Genomic DNA, 22,890 nt, shown 5'->3' with positions numbered 1-22,890 from the left:
CCCACAGTCTCTTCTATTTTGTGTTAAATTATTACATTTATTGAGCTTATGGACTAATATCTTCTATTATAGTGTGTCAGATTTGTTAATTTAGATGTTTATGGATTAAAAATATTTATTAGTGTGTAAGCGTTTATTAAGGATGTTAATAGACTGATACCTCATATTCTACATGAGTACATGAGTGTGTTTTTGTTTGGATTATGGACTAATGTCTCCTATTCTAGTGTATAGGAGTGTTTATTGAGGGTTTTTATTGACTAATATCTCCTATTTTAGTGTATACAAGCGTTTATGGGCTAATATCTCGTTGTCCAGTGTAAAGAAGAGTGCATTGAGGTTATTTATTGACTAATACATACTATTCTACTGTATTTGAGTGTTTCGTAGTGTGGATTATGCTCTAACAATTCATTTTATAGTGTATGTGGGTTTTTACTGAGGGTGTCAGACTAATATACCATATTCTATTTTTTTCCAGGTGTTTATGGTCTAATATCTCCTATTCTAGTGAATAGCAGTGTTTATTGGTTTGGATTATAGACTAAAATGTCATATTGTCTATTGTATTTGGGTGTTTATTAAGGGTGTTTATGGTCTAATTTGTCATATTCTAGTGTATAGAAACATTGATTGAGGTGTTTATCAACTAATATACCATTGTCCAGTGTAAAAAGAACATACTGAGGTTGCTTATTGACTAATATCTTCTATACCTATTTTATTTTCTAAAATGTGTGTCTATGTGTGATTAGTACCTTGACACTTTCTGGTGGTTACTTTGGTAAAGATCAGTGTTATTCCTCCAATCAGCAGCAGACCTACACAGATGCTCACAATGATGGTGATGATAGAGGAAACTGGAACTGATGGAACTGATGAGACACAGTAAAATATTATTAATTTCAAGTTAAATTCATATGTGTTTCTACAGCTAAATACACAAATGCCTTCTAGAAGTAATTTATTGTGAACAAGTCTACTGAATTCTGAACATACCACGATATGATGACACTGATGACTTTGTCAAAATCTGGATGGTTAAACACTGTGTTAATATACAGGTATGTGTTAATATAAAATGTTAATATCTTACCCAAATCATCAGCATTTGTAGTGCTTTTTGCCTTCTCTGTTGTGGTTTTGTCTTGTTCACGATTGACTTCATAGTGTTGACTGGTGCTCAGATCATGAGAAGGTACTGACAAGCACAGGAAACACACAATCCATATTAATGTATGGTATCTTCTATCAGTAACCACTTTTATCACTTCATAATAATCCATAATTGTGAATGATGATGTCATCATCTCTTATTTCTGCTTGATCTATACCACTATTACAAATCATGTATATACTTTGACATATAGTGTTTAATCACTTGTGGTGTTCACTTTGTCGGTGTTCAATAATCACATAGACTACAAATAGATAAAAATATTATTAAAATAATCATGGTACTGTATCTCACCAGTAACCAGTAGATTTATCTCTGTGAAGATGGACTCGTAACTGACCGGATCCTGTCCATTCCACACTCCACAGAAATAAACTCCATCGTCTTCTTTCCTCAGATCACTGATAGTCAAACTGAAAACCTGGGTGGAGTTAGAGATGGAGAATCTTTCTCTCTGAATTTGTGTGGAACGGATCACTTCAGTATAATACAGATCGTTCAGCTTGAAGAAGGACTTGATGTTAGTCTGAAGCTGCTCAGGATAGGAACAGTTGATGATGACGCTCTCTCCCAGATAACCAATCACAGTCTTTGACCCCAAACAACAAGGATCTGTCAATCATAAAGAACAATATAATCCATCTATTCTGTGTGTATTTTGCGGAAATATTTAATTGTTGTTGGTTTGGTGAGTTGCCTTTCTAGGTGTTGTCCTGAATTCTGCTTCCCTGCCAGAATTTGACTCTTTTTCGTTGTATCTTCCTTTTTAATATCTCCTTCTATGTCTTCCATGTATTGAACCTTACTGTCTCACTTCCATTGGAACATTAGCTGCCTTATGTTTTTTTTTGTATTGTAACCAACCTGGTTACAAGTATTGGTTATGCCTCCTCCTATCCATTAGGGGAGCTGTTAGAGGTTGATCCTTCTTTGGTATAAAAAGGGAAGCCAGGTAGGAGGTAGCAGAGGTTTGTCCTACAGGCACATGTACTCTTTGTTTGGTAACCTCCTTTTTAGGAAACTACTGTTTCATGCTCATTGTAAGTATTATGGGTCACTATGCTTATGATATGATATGATATGCTATGCTATGCTGTGCTTATAAGCTAATGTTGTTATAATGTTTATGAGCTTTATGTTTATTTTAAGTATGCTGTTTCTAACATGCTAATCCTATGTTTATGCTAATGCTAAGCTAATGCTATGCTAATGCTAATACTATGCTTTGCTAATGCTATGTTAATGTTAATCCTATAATGCTTAGTTCTTAGTGCTAAGTACTTCTGTCTAAAGGATTACCTCAAACCCAATAGCATGCTCTTATAGACTTTTTACACTGATTTATAGAAAGGCACAAAAGGACTTTGGGCTCTGGTGTTTGTTTGCTTGTTTGTAAATTTGTTTGTTGGGGGGGTGGGCTATCCATTTTCTTTTCTTGCTTGTTGTTGTTACTAATATTATTGGTCATTTATACCTCACTAAAACTAAAAAGTTCATTATATACATTCAAGGCTGTAGTGTGAATCTATTGGACACTTCTTAGCTACCTCTTCCCTTCAACTAACACAGTGGCATTCAAGCAGACCCGTGTGGTATTCCCCCTAAATATTTTTGTAGCATTAATCTTATTGAGTTCTGTAGGATTACGGTTACTGTATTATTATTGTTTTGACCCTGCCTGTTGTTGACCACACTTTTGGATTGTCCCTTTTTTTTATTGTATCTGCGCTTAACTCATTCCTGCCTGGTCCTGGCCTTTGTGTTCTAGTTGTTCATGATCGGTGTATTTTTGAAGGATATGCTAGGCCATTTTATTTTCACTTTTATGTACAATATCCTTATTCACTTTCCCGATATGACCGCTTATGTCGAACAAGTTTGCTAGGTTCTTCAATGTGTCCTTTAACACAATCTGTATGTAAAGAGAGAGAAGTGTAAGTTCCACCTCCAAAATATGTAAAAGACCTTCAAATGTTTGCTAACCTTTATCATCAGTTAATTCAGTACTATTGCCTTCCCACTCACAACCCTTGATATGTTTGCTGCCTTTAGGCACAGCAAGTTGTTGACCATGCTTTTGGATTGTCCACTTAATTACTAGATAAAAATGCATGACTTTTTAATGATTTATTGTTGAGACAAAATACAGTAGTTTTAAAATATTTACCTTTTTTCACCCACAGATTCACATTACGACTCCACGCTCCAGCCTCTTCACATCGATATAATCCAGAATCCTGTGATTTCAGTTGTCTGATAATCACCCTGAGGCCTTGTTTAGCTTCATCGAAAATAGAAAATCTGTCTTTATGAACCCATGTTGAGAACTGACTACTTATCGTATATCCACACTCTTGCTGTGATCTCAGTTTGCAAAATTTCTTCCCTCCCTTTCCATAGTTCTGATGTTTGCAGATTATCATAACTCCTCCTCCTGGGTAGCCAATCACATCGAAGCAGCCCACCAGACCTGCTAATGACATTCAACGCTTTATTCATCTCTTTATCCGAACTTTTACAAATACATTATTCACTAAAGTCATAGGCTAACAGAATGAGGACTCTCTGGAGTAAATATACATTAACCTACTTGCACCATTCCTAATGCCAGGTGTAGGCTAGAGGGATACAAAGCCCTCTGAGGGGTATAAAACCCTTAGAACTTGAGTGCACCAAGGCTCTTGGCACTACATTCCTTCAAATCCTCACAACAATGCTAAAGTCTACATACACAAGTTCTATTTTAATACCATTATTTTTGGAAGAAATATTAAACAGAAGGTGTCCAAACAATTGTCTCCACATTGTTTCATAAATAAAAATACTACTCAGTAGAAAAACATACAAAGCTAAATTGCCACAACATAAAATGAACCAGTCTTAGAAGAATATATAGCTCAACTGCATTGTCTTTAGTAGAAAGTAGAAAATCTGACCTGAGATCAGAAGAAGGGTAAAAATGACAATCTCCATCCTGGTCTAAACATCAACCTTAGTGACCTCAGGGATGTTCACACAAATTACAATCCACTCTTCTCCAAGGCCTCTTTGTGTTTCTGGGCTTCTTGGTCAAGTAAGTTCATATTAAAATGGTTGTTCAGGTTGCTGTCTGATGTTTCCTGTCCTTAAGGTATGAGTCATACATTGAGTTCACAGCTCCTCCCATCAGCCTGCTGACCGTACACTAATTTTAACCCAGAGGAAGAGGTATGCATGTTTGTCTTAGTGGTTGCTATGGCTATGTATCCTGTAGTGACCAACTAGTGAACTCTAGCCTCAGAAATGCCACCAACACAAACAACTGATCAGAACGTTGTAAACCCAAAGATATGTTAGCTGACAATGTGAATCCTTCATTCTTACCCTGTCAATAATCATCCCAATCCCTTCCCTACTGATCCAAATCCCTTCTCTGCTAATCCCAATCCCTCCCCTATTGATCCCTACCCATTTCCTACTGATCCCAACCGCTTCTCTTCTACTCCCAACCCTTTCCCAAAATCTCAACCTCTTCCAGGCATATCCCAACCCCAATACTACTGATCAAAACCACCTCCATGCTCATTCCAACCCCTTCCCTGCTGATCCCAACTTCTTCTCTGCTAATACCAATCCCTTTCCTACTGATCCCAACCTTTTTCATGCTCATCCCAACCCTTTTCATACTGATCCCAACCACTTCTCTTCTACTCCCAACCCTTTCCCAAAATCTCAACCTCTTCCATGCTCATCCCAATCATTTTTCTGCTAATCTCAAACACTTCCCTACTGATCCAAACCTCTTCTCTGCTAATCCTAATCCCTCTGCTATTGATCCCCACCCCTTTCCTACTGATCCCAGCCTCTTCTCTTCTACTCCCAACCCTTTCCCAAAATCTCAACCTCTTCCAGGCATATCCCAACCCCAATACTACTGATCACAACCACCTCCATGCTCATTCCAACCCCTTCCCTGCTGATCCCAACTTCTTCTCTGCTAATACCAATCCCTTTCCTACTGATCCCAACCTTTTTCATGCTCATCCCAACCCTTTTCATACTGATCCCAACCCCTTCCCCACTGATCCCGACTTCTGATCTGCTAATTGCAACCCTTTCTAATTTATCTCAACGTTATCTCTGTTAATTCCAACCTCATCCCTACTGATCCCCACCACTTCTCTGAAAATCCCAACCCCTTTCTATTGGATCTCAACCTCTTCCATGCTCATCCCAATCTCTTCTCTGCTAATCCCAAACACTTCCCTACTGATCTCAATTTATACTGATCTCAACCTCTTTTCTGCTAATCCCAACGCCTCTCCCTACTGATCCATATCTCTTCTCTGCTAATCCCAACCCGTTCCCTAGTGATCTCAACTTCTTCTCTGTTAATCCCCTACCTCTTCTCTGCTAATCTCCTCCTCTTCCTTGCGCATCCTAACCCCTTTTCTTACAGATCTTAACCTTTTCTCTGATAATCCCAACCCCTTTCTAATTTCTCAACATTACCTCTGTTAATTCCAACCTCATCCCTATTGATCCCAACCACTTCTCTGCTAATCCCAACCCCTTTTTAATTGATCTCAACCTCTTCTATGCTCATCCCAACCTCTTTTCTGCTAATACCAATCCCTTTCCTACTAATCCCCTCCTCTTCTCTGATAATCCCAACCTCTTCCTTGCACATCCTAACCCCTCCCCCACTGATCCCAACCTCTTATCTGCTAATTGCAACCCCTTTATAATTTATCTCAACATTATCTCTGTTAATTCCAACCTCATCCCTACTGATCCCAACCACTTCTCTGCTAATCTCAACCCCTTTCTAATTGATCTTAACCTCTTCCATGCTCAATCCCAATCTCTTCTCTGCTAATCACAATCCCATCCCTTCTGATCTTAATATTTTATGTGTTCATTCCAGGCCCTTCCCTACTGACCCCAGCTTCTTCTCTACTAATCAGGCAATGTTACAATAGAGGATAAATTATGTAACAGTCTTACCCATCACAGATCCTTTGTTACCATTGGGAATTACTGGGAGGTCTGGCCTTCAACAGCATAAGATTCAGTTCGGTTATGTTTTTTTAACAAGGCATCATACAAACAAGAAAAATTACTAATGTTTAAGATGAAGAACATCCCTGAAACCTCATCTGGCATCCCGTGGCGCAAAACGGGATGCGCCTATGCAACGCACAAGGGGCGCTGCACTCATTTGCGCCCCTGATCCCAGTAAACATGTTTAATTTCCATCTCTACCTTTTATTGTCATTATAACAACAAACAACTCTTAATGAAATCATTTATAGCAAAAAAAGTGGAACATACTCTTAATTTAAAGATGTTTATTAAAGCATTTCTCACTTCAAGACTTAACACAATTTAACCTTATCACCCACATGATAGAAATTGTTATATAAAAGTATAGATTGATTAAAACATACCATTTATATGCGATCGGGTGTAGGGATAGTAAATAAATGGTCATTACTTTGTAATTCAAACTCTAGTAAACACAATGCCTTCCAAAACTCTTGACCCCTTTCACTGCCATCACCTTTGTATGGATTACAAATTTATGTATAAAAAAAATAATTAAAAAAATAGTAAAGAATAAAAAATGTAAAACTATTTTACACATCTATGGCTTCTTTTTTGCCAAACTCTCAAAATTACCCTAGGTTTCAGCTGTTGCAGCTTCACTCCACTCTCAGCTGCTGAACCCTGTATCTACATATTTTTTTAAAGCTCACCTTCCGTCGTTTTTTCTTTCATTTTAAAATGTCTAGTTGTGGTCTCTAGTATGAATGAATGACATGTGAGCCGTTTTTGTAAAAAAAAAGTGCTCAGGTGTCTCTGTATAGCTCTTTTTTAATGGACTGTTTTAGGGGTGTGTCCAAAATGACCGGATTCCAACTTTGCTCATGAATATTCATACATGCAAACAGCATGCAAATATCTCTCCTCTGATTGGCTAGGAGCACTGCGACGCCCCTCCACCGCTCTGCCGCTCACTGCCTCCCACCTCCTAACTGATGAGCGGTGATGTTGCGTCGCTTCAGCTCCGCCTCTGGGAGTTTCTCGAGCCAAGGTGGGCTGGTCTGTGAGTTTCTGCCTACGTAGGCAGAAAGATAATTCAAAATTCACCCGTTTTCCGGAGGGGGGGAGGGGGGATTTCTTTGCTTAGCTCCTGCAGACAATGGGGGCTGCAAAACAGTTTAATGTGCAGGTGTACACATTCAACTCGGAGAGACCTACTGTATTCCACAAAAAACAAGAAAAATCGGATTTTCGTGGAAGGTGAGCTTTAATGAATGCATACATCTACATTAGGTTGTACCCATTTTTGATCATTTAGTTATGAAGCACTGCCAAAAGAATAGGACTTCCTGTAGCAGATTAACCAGAATTAACTTACTGTAACCAGAGGGGTATAAAGGATATACAAGTATAAAACCCGAACATTGAGCTGTGGAACATGAAACTTCTAATTTATCTGGCCAATTATCCCACCAATTCAGCTACTAGTCAGCTGTAGATCTCCATTACATGTCATTCCACAACACTAGTAGGGTAAAGACTAGCACATGCCTCCTCCGACACATGTGAAGTCAGATTTGGTTCTACACATCAGCTTACAGACGCAGCCTTGCGCTGATCGATATCACCCTAGGAGTGATGAGGGGAAAGAGCGCCATCTACTGTACCCACCCAGAGAGGGCAAGGCCAATTATGCTCTCTCAGGGCAAGCTGCATCACCTGGACTCAAAAGCAGCAATATCCCAATCATATAGGCAGCTGTGGAACTGTGTTCTTTGGAATGATGGTAACCCATTCAATACATTTTAAGTTGGGGATGAAGTGGAATGGGTTGGTGATCTTTCAATCCTTACATCAATGTTTTAAAAAAAAAAGTCTAGTAAAAAACAATTTCGTGCTCATTCCAATGTCTTTCCTACTTTTCCTACTTTCCTACTTTAAATAAAAAATGTAAAACTAATTTACACATGCATGGCTTCTTTCTTGTCACACTCTCAAAAAGACTATCAGTATTAAGACCTCTTGGTATTAACTCTAATGAATGCATTAACTTTTAATGAATGCATTCATCTACATAAGGTTGTACTCATTGCTGACCGTTTAGTTATGAAGGATCGCCAAAAGAATAGGACTCCCAGGAGAAGATAAACCAGAGAGAGCAAGGCCAATTGTGCTCTCTCAGGGCTCCGGCAGTTGATGTCAAGCTCACAAGCATCACTGTGATTTGAACCAGTGATCTCCCGACATAGCGGCAGTGCTTTAGATTGCTGGAGCTGTGGAGCTGTTTTCTTTGTAATGATGGTAACTGATTCAATACATTTTAAGTTAAGGAATGAGTTGGAATGAAATGGTGATCTTTCAATCCTTATATCAATGTTCTTTAAAAAAAGAGTCTAGAAGAAAGCCTTCCCTCTACATCACCAACAGTTACTCCATGGCTTGTGTCCATTCAGGATTATTTTCCTAACTTCTTTCTGATGAACATCTCCATGATTTCGAACAGAAACGTTGTTATCATGGTGATGTATCTGTTGTTTCTCTCTGCTTTTTCTCTCGCTGCATCTTCTTGGAACCTTATGAGCTGCATCTCAGCTTCATAATTAGCTTCCTGCCTCAGTGCTTCACATTGTCTCTGGTTCTGCTCTTTGTTTTCCTTCAGGATTCGCTGTTTCTCCTCCTCGATCGCTTGCTCTGCCATCTGGAGCATTTTGTTGGTGTAGTAGCCTCCCCCATTATCAGACACCATCTGGTCTATCTTCTCCAGGAGTTGATCCACCTGTGTGGAGTCCTGGACGTCATTGTTGAAGACGTGATATCTTCGTTTGAACTTGTTATAAACCCTCACCAGATCTTCGTTGTGACAAAGAAACTCGTGGATGCTTTTATCTCGAAGCTTGTCTCCGTGGGTGAACAGAACCAGAGCGTGTCGACCGGCGTCCTCCCCGAAGATCTTCAGGAAGAGCTCCACCACCTGGCAGTCTTCCTGAGTGAACCTGCTGCCTATCTGGACCACCACCAGGAAGGCATGTGGGCCGGGGGCAGAGAGGGAGATGCAATCCTTAATTCTGTTGACCGTCGCCTCAGGGGTAAAACTGGTATCGAACAGACCGGGTGTGTCAATAACAGCAACTCGTCTACCATTGATGTCCCTGGAGATCTTCTGACACGTCTCTGTCACGGACGATGCTGACAAATCACATTTAAAGACATCCTCCCTGAGAATGGTGTTCCCAGCTGCGCTTTTCCCAACTCCCGTCTTTCCCAGAAGAACAATCCTGAGATCTGCAGAAGAGGTTTGAGGGCCTTGAACTGTGCAAAATAAAAAAGAGACACAACTAAGTTTTGCTAGAACAAAATTTTAAACATTTTGCTATACAGTTCTGTAAAATAATTAAGAGAGCCCTTCAGTTTCTAAATCAGTTTCTCTGATTTGCAATTTATAGCTTTGTGTTTGTTTTATTCTATAAACTGCAGACCATTTCTCAAATAAAAAATCCAAATGAAAAATATCGTCATTTAGAGCATTTATTTGCAGAAAATAAATGAGAAATGGCTGAAATAACAAACTCAAATGAAATAACTTTCAGACGTCAAATAATGCAAAGAAAACACAAGTTCATATTCATAAAGTTTTAAGAGTTCAGAAATCAATATTTGGTGGAATAATCCTGTTTTTGGCTTGTTCTCCTCCACCAGTCTTACACACTGCTTTTGGATATCTTTGCAGTTAACAATGCTGCTTTATGCTGTAACAATTCAAGCAGTTCAGTTTGGTGGTTTGATGGTTTGTGATCATCCATCTTCCTCTTGATTATATTCCAGAGGTTTTACATTTGGTAAAATCAAAGAAACTCATCATTTTTAAATGCTCTCTTTTTTTTCAGAGCTGTATTCTTGTTTAGAAACGGATGGATCTTCTGCAACTTTACTGCACAAGAAAGTGCATCACAACAAATTTAGTAATTAAAAATAATAAAAAAGCACTTATGGACTGGAGAAATTCCGATTAAAGAAAAAAATCCAAAACATTTAGGTACTCAGGCCTTCATCAGGATTAAAAGACAAAAAATATTAAAATACAAATATTGAAGGTCAGTACTTTATCATTTTATTATTTTTTTTATTAAGAAAAGACTTTTGTACAAGAACCCACACAGACATAAAACACAGCCAAACTGACAATTCAGACACATTATGTACTTAATAAAATTGATGACTAACTGTGTTTGTGAATTTCAGAAGTTTATTTTATAAAGTTTTAGGTTGAAGTGGTTCCCCTGTGGATTATAATTAAGCTGTCAGCCTCTCATTAGCTGATTTTCTAACTTTCAGTACTTTGAGTGTTTTCATTGGTTGTTTTGTAAACACGTGTGTTTAAAAACTGGTGTGTTATAAACTGTTGTCTTTAAACCCTGATGAGTGCCAAAATGTGTTGGTTATTTTTTGTATCTCTAATAAATCAGTCCAGTCAACAAGTGCTGCTTTTTTTTTTACTACATTTTAGTTCGCTATATCCTTGTTTAAAATTGTATGTTTTAGGAAAACTTTGTTTAAAGGATACATTAATACAGGCTTCATAGCACATTCATAAGCATTGAATAATGCTTTCATAAAGCAACAGTTTTCAATTAACCTACATTACTAAAAACCCCTCAGAACATTATAAAACAACTTATCCAGCACTGCTTTTCTCAGAATTAACACTTCCAGTCTATCACAGGGTACACACTTAATTTAATTAAGAAATTTTGCATAAGACAATTGATCGCAAAGGGATAAAAGAAAAGGGATAACCCTTTTTCAAAAAGCTCAGGGATAAAATTTCTAAATACTCTTGTTTCTTTTTTAGTTTACTACATTTTAACTTCTGTTTAAACAAACAAACTGTCCCCTACACTATACCGAAATGCCTTGATTAATGAAACATAAAAATTCTCTAAAATTACATGAAAAAAACCTTTGATCTCTATTGAAAGTAAATAAGGTTTTATGTCTCTCCTGTAAAGTTGTTGGTTTGGAGATACTTGTTTTTCACTGGACGGCGATAATATACAGTATTTCTATACTTTGCTTTTGCACTGTTGGACTTTAGCCCTTTTTGTACTTTTAGATTAAAAAAACAAGAATAAAACAACAAACGACTGTAGGAAATATCAGTATTCACTACAAGAAAGATTTGATTTGATTTATTAGTCCTTTTTTAGTTTAATTACTTATTTGTGAATCAATATCTTTTACAATTACATTAGAGTTACATCCATTTGTACAACATTGTTATTATATAGTAGAAACAGTGTAAAATACAGAAATAAGCTAGTAACAATATTTTATTACATTGTATATGGATACAGACAAATATCACAAAAGCAGTTTTGTTTGGAAAAAAAACAAGAATTTTACCTAGACTTCCAATGACTATAGAAAACATGGAAACCATGGTTCTGTTCGGTTCTTTTCTGTAGTAATAACACCCAAAAATATCTACTAAGTAAAGACAAGAATTTGAGCCAGATTTGTGTACTTATATGAAATAAACATGCCCCCCTTTCCTCATACCAACTGATTCATGCCTTAGAATGTCGTCATTAAATTTACAGTGAAAAAGTTAAGCCTTTTCTGTTCTCTTTTACCAAATTTAATCACAGGTCTCTTTGAGTCAAACTTTTTGCGTAACTCCAAACTTTTCACGATATAGCAGAATATCATGTTAAAAATGTAGCAATAACACACAAAAAAACGAACAGCTGGAATTAGACACTGGAAATTGAAAGAAGTTCTGCGAGTGTTTTCCAAAGAGCTCTGCGAAGCGAAAATTAACAAACGAGTTTAAAGAACGTCTTTGTTGACTCTTCTCCCGAAACCACAAACATAGATTCAACACTGCCAATATGCAGCATTTATTCACTATTATGCCCAAAAACAATGATTAATAATTAACAATCAATCTTTAGTATGAGTTAACCCTCCTATTATGTTCATTTGTCAGTAACAGTAATGGTGTTCCGGGGTTAATTTGACTGGCTCTTTCTCTTTCTCTTTTTTTTTTTGTTATGCTCTTATATTCAGAGCTGGCATCTGTATTGTATTGATTGAATTTGTTTGATTGCCAGTTTATAAGCTGCTTGGTTACAGTGTAAGTTGTAAAAAGAAATATGGAGATAAATTAGTTTTGATATGGTTTAAATGTATGGGTTTAGGTGAACCTACAGGTGATTTTACATCCAACACACTTAGAATTAGAATTGTATTTGAGTCCATGCTTTCCATACTCATTGGAAACATCGAAACCAACCATGTTACTCTTGCTTCAGAAACTTCTTCAGGTTCTCTGCAGGTTCTGCGGGTACACCCCTCTTGATGTACCTCAGCACGGCTGCAAACGCTAATGCCGTCAGAACAGGCAAAGCAAAGTAGAAGATTTTGGCCCAGGTGTTCCTTACTTTTACAACAAAATATGGCTGATTGATCCTAGTTTTCAATCAATTATCAACTTTTTTCCAGAAGCTCTCTGACCTGCACCTCGTTTTCTACGTCAGTTTAAAGAATTTCTTTGTTGACTCCTCCCCCCTGAAACAGAGCGCTCAATCGAAACCACAAACATCGATTCAGCACTGCCAAATATGCAGTATTTATTCACTATTATGCCCAAAAAACACTATTTAATAATTAACGATCTTTTGTGTCTATGTTACCTTCTGGCTCTTTATCTTTTTTTAGCTACACTGTTATACTTTCTGTTATAGTCAGCCATCTGTTTTGTATTGACTGAATTTGTCTGATTACCGGTTTATAAACTGCTTAGTTTCAGTATAAGTTGTAAAAAGAATTATAGAGATAAATTCGTTTAGATATAATATAGTTTAGAAGGAGATCCTACAGAAGATTCTGCATTCAACCAGCACTTAGAATTATATGTTGAGTAAAATTGTAGAGTCCATGCTTTCCACATTTATTGGAAACATCTAACCAACCATGTTACTCTTGCTTCAAAAACTTCTTCAGGTGCTCTGCAGGTTCTGCTGGTACACCCCTCTTGATGTACCTCAGCACGGCTGCAAACGCTAATGCCGTCAGAACAGGCAAAGCAAAGTAGAAGATTTTGGCCCAGGTGTTCCTTACTTTTACAACAAAATACGGCTGATTGATCCTCGTCTTCAACTGATTATCAACCTTTTCCAGAAGCTCTCTGACCTGCACCTCGTTCTCCTCGTCAGTATTGTTGAACACATGGTACTGCCCACCACATTTCTGGATCAGAGTCTGCAGGTTCTTGTCCTCCTCGATGAACTGCTGGATGGTTTTACTCTTCAGTCTGTCGCCGTACGTGAAGAGCACCATCAAGTACGATTCCACGTTCGAGCCCAGCATCTTCTTCAGTTTCTCCACTACAGACCTCTCTTCCTGGGTGAAGCGCCCGAGCTGGACGACGAGGAGGAAGACGTGGGGTCCTGGAGCACAGAGCGTCAGGGCTTTCTCCAGTTCTACCTTCACCTCGGCGTCCGAGAGCGACCTGCTGAGCAGTCCCGGCGTATCCACCACCGTCACCTGCCTCCCGCACACCCGAGCCTCCCGGACTTCACTCCTCAGCGTCAGGCAGGTGGAGCTGACGTCGGACTCAAACTCCTCCCTGCCGCCCAGGATGGTGTTTCCAGCGGCGCTCTTCCCCACGCCCTGAAGTCCCACCAGCACCAGTCTCAGGGGGTCCTTTGCTCCTGGAAAGAATGGTTCTGAATAGCTCATTCGTTCTCGATTGTCCTCATTACAACAATATTTAAAAGCTATATATACAGCTCTGGTTAAAAAAAATAAGAGACCACTTAAAAACAATGATTTTACCAAATTAAAAACCTCTGGAATATAATCAAGAGGAAGATGGATGATCACAAACCATCAAACCACCAAACTGAACTGCTTGAATTTTTTGCACCAGGAGTAAAGCAGCATAAAGTTATCCAAAAGCAGTGTGTAAGACTGGTGGAGGAGGAGAACATGATGCCAAGATGCATGAAAAAAAACTGTGATTAAAAACCACCAGGGTTATTCCACCAAATATTGATTTCTTAACTCTTAAAACTTTTGTTCTGAAAGCTCTGTATGTTTTTTTTTTTTGTTATTTCAGCCATTTCTCATTTTCTGTAAATAAATGCTCTAAATGAGAATATTTTTATTTGTAATTTGGGAGAAATGTTGTCTGTAGTTTATAGAATAAAACAACAATGTTCATTTTACTCAAACATAAACCTATAAATAGCAAAATCAGATAAACTGATTCAGAAATTGAAGTGGTCTCTTAATTTTTATCCAGAGCTGTATATTTCATACATGTGCAACTTTCAACATTAATGATTTGATAGTAAACGTAACCTGTGCATGCTAGAGCTTATATCAGTCCCAAAAAATCCAGCTCGAGCACTTTCTGCCCGAGCCCGGCCCAACCCATAAACTGTCATCATGAGCCCGATCCCGATTTAAACCCCACATTTATTTAGTAAGGAGAGCATTTTTAAAACTGAGCTGTTTAAAATCATTTTCGGGCTGTTTGAATGAGCAAAGTCTGTTCAGAATTATGTTCATTAAACATTGCAACACTGAAGAAGCACAGACCTATTTATTCTTTAAGAAAAATATTTATTAAGGAAATATCTCCAAAAGATTAAAACACCAACAATGTGAAATGATCCACAGCCTAAACATCAGTAAATTAGGCTACAAGAATGAAGGCTGAATGACTTTTCTCTAATCTAATAGAATTTAACATGGTTTAAGAATTGAAAACACTTTCTACTTTCTACTTTTTATACAGAGATTATAGCCTTTTTTTATAAGCGCAAAAATACACACAAAAACACAGTAATAGGGCTATGCATCGTATAGACTAACAACAATAAGATAATTTACAATGACTAAACTCCACACTTACGTAATTAACAAGGTTTAAGGATATAAAGTACATTCTGGACAAATTCTTTTTTTCAGAACCCCAGAGCTGTATGATTATAACATTCTTTTAACATAACTTTTTTTTTAACACAGTTTGATTTGTTACTTTGCTATATTGTGATTTATCAGACCATAGCTTTTTATATAAAATAAAAATATAATTTAAAATCAGACGCCTTTTCTTGAGCCCAATCTGACCCGGCCCGAGGAAAATGGTAGAAAATCTCGGCCCAACTGGGCCCGATCTTGGGGCATTGGGTTGGGCTCAGGCTCGGGCAGAAAATCTAAACTCTAATGCATGCCCAAAAATTCATAGTTTGTCAGAAAGGTTTGGGTTTGTAATGATAAATAATTAAGTTTACAAATTTTGTAGTTAAATATAATTAAGTGGAGACGTATCATTAAAAACAAATAGTTGCACCTGGAATATCTATTGTGCTAAACATGTGTAATGCATGTGTAAAGTTATATCCTGTCCAATAGCATCCCACACATTTTAAATTAAGAATAGATATGAGGAAGCTGCTGGACATGGTATAGTATCTGTAGAGTATAGTGTCTTCCAGGCTCAAAGCTCTTAAGATAGTAGCTACTGGTTGCAGAACCTTATTAACGTAACATTGGGGAAAAAATAAAGACATTTCTACTCCTTACATTTTGAAAATAGCCTCGTTACTCGTATTTCATTTCAGCTCATTGCGCTATAGAACTCTGTGGGCGTGGCCTAAGCTTTTGTGCTTAAAGACTTTATTTTTTCCCCTTACATTACTTTTACTTTTATACTTTAAGTAGTTTTGAAACCAGTACTTTTTCTAAACACTTTTACTAAACCCTTATAGACCCTGCACCAATTACAATGTACATTATATATATTTTTTTGCATATATTTTGTTGCACATAGCACTAATTGAGACCTGTTGTCCATCGGAATAGACCATGAACCAGACATCAGGGCATGACATCACTGCAAAGCCAATTAGTCAAATTTACTAAATTTGCATGAGCATAATTTTATAAATATTTTATTTTAATTTCACAACATTTTATAAAAAATATTAAACACAGGCTAAAGCAATGGACATTAGAAAGGCAATTAAATATTGAAATTACTTGGTTTTAATTGGGTTTTTGTACAGATTTTATAGAACAATACTCTGTTTTGGGGGGGCAAAAGACACAGAAAACAGCATAATTTTTCAGGTCGGAAAGTGTTAAAGAGTAAAAAGCTTGAGTTGACACTTCTACAAAAGTATTTTAAACCCTACATTTGGTCCACATAGTTCTGCCATCCCAAGAGCTTCCTTTCAAAGACACTACAGATGCTATGCCATGTCCAGCCAACTCTACAGACACATCTCTGATTAAAATTGTTGAAAAGTGTTGGATGCTATTGAACATGCTACCAACAGTCCATCCAACCACATCCAACCACCTATTGAGTCATTTGTTAAAGATTGGGTCTCAAAAAATGACTGAATTACTGAATTGTGCATTTCAAATTGGCCAATGCCCCTAAAAGTGCACCACCCACAGCAAGTACACCACCTATAGCAGCAAATATTCTCCAATCAATATCCAAGAAATTGTTTTTCAATTCCGCTGCCTTTCTTGCCTCAATTAAACTCATCGTTGGATTTGCTTCTTGAAGTATAGTCATTTCCTCTTGAATCGCGTCCTCGGCCATCTCCAGCATTTCATTTGTGAAGTGTTTTCCATCGTTTTCCACAATCAGTTGATCTATCTCCTGAAACAGAGCCGTGACCTGAGTGCGATCTTCAGCGTCATCATTGTTGAAGACGTGGTAATGACCACTGCAGGACTTGATGAACTCGAGCAGGTCGGGATTTCCATTAACAAACTCATGAATGGTCTTCCTAGTCTTCTTCAGTTGGTCTCCGTGGGTGAAGAGGACCATGGTGTACCTCGAGGAAGCATCTCCGAAGATTCTGTTGATTATCTCCAGTGTTTTTTGCTCTTCGTGGGTGAATCTGCCGAGCTGGATGTTCACCAGGAACACGTGGGGTCCTGGTGCACACAGCGACATGCACAGCTTGATCTTTTCGATGACTTCCTGTTCTGTAAGTTTGGTATCGAATATTCCCGGTGTGTCGATGATGGCGACAGTTCTGCCGTGCACAGTTCCTCTGGCTTTCTTACACTCTGAGGTCACGGACGATGAAGATAATTCAGATTGAAACACTTCATTTCCTAGGATTGTGTTTCCTGTGGCACTTTTTCCAACTCCGGTCTTTCCAACCAGAACAATCCTCAGTTCATCGTTATCCATCCGCAACTCGGCTGAAGCTGCTGAAGCTGTTGAAGGACAGGGAGAGTATTAGGTCCAATCCCATTTCACCCCATCCCGATTCTTGTTAAGCTGGAGTGGTAGGTTGGGGGGAAGGGATAGCGCTTGTTCGCCCTTCATACAGAGATTTATCAGATTTTGCACACTTCAAACCAAGGGATATGAGATTCACTGGTATGAAACCAAAAATTTCAGTATTTTACTTGTCAAAAGTGAAGATTAGCTCTATATTACCATAGTTTAATGGGTCCCACTTTATAATAAGTGTCCCTAAGTACTATGTAGTTACACGGTAACAATCCATGTAACTACAGTGTAACTACTGATGAAGTACACATTGTTACAGGTTAACTACAGAGGTACAGGTTATGTAATTACACATGTGTATTAAGGTTAATTTTGACTTGTGTAAATACACGTGTGTACCAGGGTGAGTGTACTTATACAAATTATAGAGTAAGTGTACTTACACATGTGTAACAATGTGTGTGTGATAGGTTGAGTATACACTTATCCAACAGCTATTGTCTAGTATGTAATTAGGGCTGATTGAGTACACACACACGTTGTTACACATGTGTAATTACATAACCTGTACCTCTCTAGTAAATCTATAACAATGTGTACTTCATCAGTAGTTACACTGTAGATACATATTGTTAGCGTGTAACTACATAGTACTTAGGGACACTTATTATAAAGTGGGACCGTTAATGTGTAGTTTCAATGTTTTATGGCCAAATTGGTACCACTTAAAAATAAGACTACCATCATAAAGGGTTTAAGAATGGTTTATTAATTAGGTGGCAAATACTTAAACATTAATAAGCAGTTAATAAATATATAACAACACATTAATAGAAATGCCAACAGTGAGCTGAACATTTGTAAATTTGCAAAATGATTCCATACTTCTGATGTCAAACCTCAGATCTTCCTAAATACTGGTATAACTTTGTTTTTCATCAACCTGTCACATTAATATATTTGTAGGTATGTTTAACTATTTACTATAAATTAAATGACTAAGGTTAATTAAATGACTAAGCAAACAACGGATCAATGTTGCCTTTTCAATTGATATGTTGTGTTGTAACTCATTATCAATGTTTGTGCCCTTTGTAAGGGTATTGTACTTATTTTAAAGTGGTACCGCCAAATTCTTCATAACAATCATAAAAATTGCTTGTCTCAGTAGTTAGCTAGCTAGCTACCTTTTCCGTTCCACCTTAAATGGTGCGATAGACGGCAGGCTCTGCAGCATTTAAGGCGAAACGGAAAAAATAATAAAATAAAAGCTAATCAAAGCTAATTTCAGCTCCTTATCACAGAGAAATTAAGAAATGGACAATGGTAATTAATTTATGCACCATCTCCCCCCTATCTGTAGATATACAATGGCCTAAAAAGGGCTAGGTTACTGAACTTTAGCGCTTTAACAATGACGTATCAGGTCCTTTTTAAAGGGTTTTCCAATTCTTAGAGGGAGGATTTCCCGCCTTCTCCCTTCTAACTCTGTTCCAAGGGAAAGGGTTAAAGGGGTAAGGGTAAGTGATAGAGCCAAGGGGTGAAATGGTTGTAACAGATCATTGATTTTAGTGTCCCAGCACCCCCGTCACAACAAGGCAAGCACACCAATCAATTGCATAGGGTCCTGAGCTCAACTGGTGCCTCCCAGACAACGACAGCAGTTATTAATCAAATGCAACGGCAAACTGTGTGAGCGCCCCTTTAAAATCTGTGATTTTCAATACAAGGAAAGTCCAACAACACTGTTATCAGATTCCCCCTCAAGGGGGCGCCACCACCCACTAGCTGCTAGCAGTAGCTATCAAGCCAGTTTCATCATTCCTGCAGCCGGCAAAACATGAACCTTCAGCATCATGAAGCCAGAAAAGAAAGAAGACAAAAGAAGGAGAAGAAAAAAAAATGACTCTATACGTTATCGGCTACTTAAAAACTTTCCCATCATTACGAAAGAAAAACTCCCTGTCCGTTTAATATCTCAATGATCTGCTAGTTCAAAACTTTACAAAGAATTTCTTTTGTCATTAGTTTAACTGTATATCACAGTATTTTTATTAATATTATGATTTATATATTTTTTATTTGCATGACTTTGCTTTAACACATACTTTTGGCTTTTTCTACTGTCAGGAGTACATATAATAAAATATAATATTTTTAAAAATCAGCTTTTATTACTATAGATTTCATTTGAAAACAGCTTTTTGTGTTTACTTGTACTATTTTGACCAATATTTAAAGGGTATATGTATGAGTATATGTTTGAGTAAAATGAACGTAGTTGTTTTTTACTAAAAACAAATTCGAAACATATTATCATTTGTAGCATTTATTTACAGAAAATGAGAAATGGCTGAAATAACAAAAAAAATGCAGAACTTTCAGACCTCAAATAATACAAAGAAAACAAGTTCATATTCATAAAGTTTTAAGAGTTCAGAAAAAATCAATATTTGATGGAATAACCCTGGTTGGTTTTTAATCACAGTATTTTTCATGCATCTTGGCATCATGTTCTCCTCCACCAGTCTTACACACTGCTTTTGGATAACTTTATGCTGCTTTACTCCTGGTGTAAAAATTCAAGCAGTTCAGTTTGGTGGTTTGATGGTTTGTGATCATCCATCTTCCTCTTGATTATATTCCAGAGGTTTTTAATTTGGTAAAATCAAAGAAACTCATCATTTTTAAGTGCTCTGGGTAATATTTATGTTAGCTAGTTAAGCTACCTGCCTGGCAGTCAATGCTAATGAACTAGAACTGTTCAATATTCGCTGTTTATTGTCTTTAATGACATTACATTACAATAGCCTAACCGTCTTAACTTCGGTTTGTGATGTTTTGGACTTTTTTTTTTACAGTGTAGGGTTCATGCAGACGCCAGTAGTTTTCTGTATTTTTCCACACTGGAGCTTCCTGATCTTAGAACACACCCATTACCAGTTCACCTGTACCTGACTGTACCTGAGTGTACCTGACTGTACCTTGCCCTGAGGTGATTACCCGGTTCTGCCAGTTCTGCACTAATCTCTGACTCTAATCGACAGCAAGTAATAAAACACAACAACTGCCACCACATTACTGGATTTATGTGTATTTAGTCTCCACCTCCTCCCTGCACTGTTTGATTTGTAGTGTTTGTTTAATACAGACTCATAGCCTCACGCTACTTACAGTTCTCACGTTTTAGACTATCACTTTAAAAAAAATATATAAAATAAAAGAGCACTTAAAAATGATGAGTTTCTTTGATTTTACCAAATTGAAAACCTCTGGAATATAATCAAGAGGAAGATGGATGATCACAAACCATCAAACCACCAAACTGAACTGCTTGAATTTTTGCACCTGGAGTAAAGCAGCATAAAGTTATCCAAAAGCAGTGTGTAAGACTGGTGGAGGAGGAGAACATGATGCCAAGATGCATGAAAAAAAAAACTGTGATTAAAAAACAACCAGGGTTATTCCACCAAATATTGGTTTCTGAACTCTTAAAACTTTATGAATATGAACTTGTTTTCTTTGTATTATTTGAGGTCTGAAAGCTCTGCATCTTTTTTTGTTATTTCAGTCATTTCTCATTTTCTGTAAATAAATGCTCTAAATGAGAATATTTTTATTTGTTATTTGGGAGAAATGTTGTCTGTAGTTTGAAGTTTGAATGTTCATTTTACTCAAACATAAACCTATAAATAGCATTTTCTCCAGAGCTGTATGCAGAATTGTTTAGTAAACAAAAAAGATTTAAATAAACCTGAATATGTTTTATATTTTAGATTTATTTATCTTATTTCTCTTTGAGTTCAGATCTGCAGACTCTTGGTATTTTAATTTCAGTTTTTTCGTTAGAAAAGGTCACCTGGAATATTTTTCTCAGCATGTTAAAACACTCTCTTTGTGTTACAGTTTAAATCCAGCTCTAAAAATACACAAAAAATAGTTTTAATAATTTTTGGAAAATGAAACCAAAATCCTTTTAACCCGAAAATCTGGAGCATGAAACTTTAACTTTCAGTATATGTTTGTCACAAACACTGACCAGAGTTCAATGAATTTTATACATGCAATATATAACTGTATACATACATTTTAAATATATATATATATATATATATATATATATATATATATATATATATATATATATATATATATATATATATATATACATGTACTGCGACAAGATTCAGTTAGAAATTAGTAAAATAGCATTTACAGCTTCCTGGTTCAGGCAAAACTGCCTTAGATATATAGAATATTATATATATATAAAAACTACTCACCCTGCATTTGTCCTGATGCACTCATGTTAATATGGTTTTCTTCCAAAGAAACTGGTGCTGTTTTTGATAAAATATCAATATTTCAATCTTTAAACTTTGTTAAAAAGACCGATCTCTATGCCAGCACTTCCAGAAACTTCCCTATACCAACTCAGCTCTGAGCCTCACCTTCTCTTAGTGCTGTAGCCCCTCCCCTTCAGCACAGGTACAGGAAGAAGCACCTGGGCTCTTTTTTCCCTGTTATTATATATATATACAGCTCTGGGAAAAAATTAGTTTCCCTGATTTTACTATTTATAGGTTTATGTTTGATTAAAATGAACATTGTTGTTTTATTCTATAAACTACAGACAACATTTCTCCCAAATTCCAAATAAAAATATTCTCATTTAGAGCATTTATTTACAGAAAATGAGAAATGTCTGAAATAAAAAAAAAGATGCAGAGCTTTCAGACCTCAAATAATGCAAAGAAAACAAGTTCATATTCATAAAGTTTGAAGAGTTCAGAAATCAATATTTGGTGGAATAACCCTGGTTGGTTTTTAATCACAGTTTTTTTTCATGCTTTATCTTGGCATCATGTTCTCCTCCTCCACCAGTCTTACACACTGCTTTTGGATAACTTTATGCTGCTTTACTCCTGGTGCAAAAATTCAAGCAGTTCAGTTTGTCACACCTTACTTGTAGGTGAGGGCAGTTGTGCCGAAAAAGGTTGTGGGTTGTAGGAAAAAGAAATGATGGCAACTGCAGTAGTACATCCAGTGCAATTGATTTGTGAAGGTGCACAAAAATGGCAAAATACCAAAAAAATAAAAAAATAAACAAAAACAAAATCTGTTTACAAAAATTTACATAAGGAACCAACCTATTCCTTAAGTCATACATTGGTTCATACGACAACCAACCAACCGTACCAAATCTCAACCTTAACCAACCTATATCAAACATGAAATGAGGCCTTAAATAGGCCACCACTGGTCTACCCAACCCAGCCAAAACCAACATATTTTCCATTGCAGGGGGATACAATTACAAACAAACAAACAACAGACAATGGAAAAAATAAATTCTCAAAATAATCATAATGCATTCCATAGGCCACTATCCAATGAAATAAACATGAAAATAAGA

General features: G+C 36.9%; 1 protein-coding gene across 3 annotated transcripts; it reads right to left on the bottom strand.

The window, feature by feature from the left end:
- Positions 1–8,252: 8,252 nt before the first annotated feature.
- On the bottom strand, positions 8,253–21,918 carry LOC103030412 (GTPase IMAP family member 4-like). Of its 3 annotated transcripts, none has more exons than XM_049469651.1 (2): positions 21,758–21,918; positions 8,253–9,511 (listed from the first exon to the last, which is right to left on the bottom strand). In XM_049469651.1, exons 1-2 carry the CDS (start codon positions 21,780–21,782, stop codon positions 8,658–8,660), a joined length of 879 nt encoding a protein of 292 aa, XP_049325608.1. In that variant the 5' UTR covers positions 21,783–21,918; the 3' UTR covers positions 8,253–8,657. The 3 variants fall into 3 exon arrangements, with proteins under 3 accessions (XP_049325608.1, XP_049325610.1, XP_049325609.1); XM_049469653.1 differs by lacking the exon at positions 8,253–9,511 and adding an exon at positions 11,583–13,914; XM_049469652.1 differs by lacking the exon at positions 8,253–9,511 and adding an exon at positions 15,032–17,455.
- Between the last annotated feature and the right edge of the window lie 972 nt (positions 21,919–22,890).

The sequence above is a fragment of the Astyanax mexicanus genome, chromosome 21, assembly GCF_023375975.1.
Source record: "Astyanax mexicanus isolate ESR-SI-001 chromosome 21, AstMex3_surface, whole genome shotgun sequence".
Taxonomy (NCBI): Eukaryota; Metazoa; Chordata; class Actinopteri; order Characiformes; family Acestrorhamphidae; genus Astyanax; species Astyanax mexicanus.
This window is presented reverse-complemented; position numbering and strand designations above follow the sequence as displayed.

Coding starts and splice junctions, on each gene's coding strand:
- LOC103030412 (XM_049469651.1), bottom strand. CDS start 21,782: ATGAGTGCATCAGGACAAATGCAGG. Junction 9,512..21,757: donor TGCATCAGGACAAATGCAGG/GTGAGTAGTTTT, acceptor TATTTTGCACAG/TTCAAGGCCCTCAAACCTCT.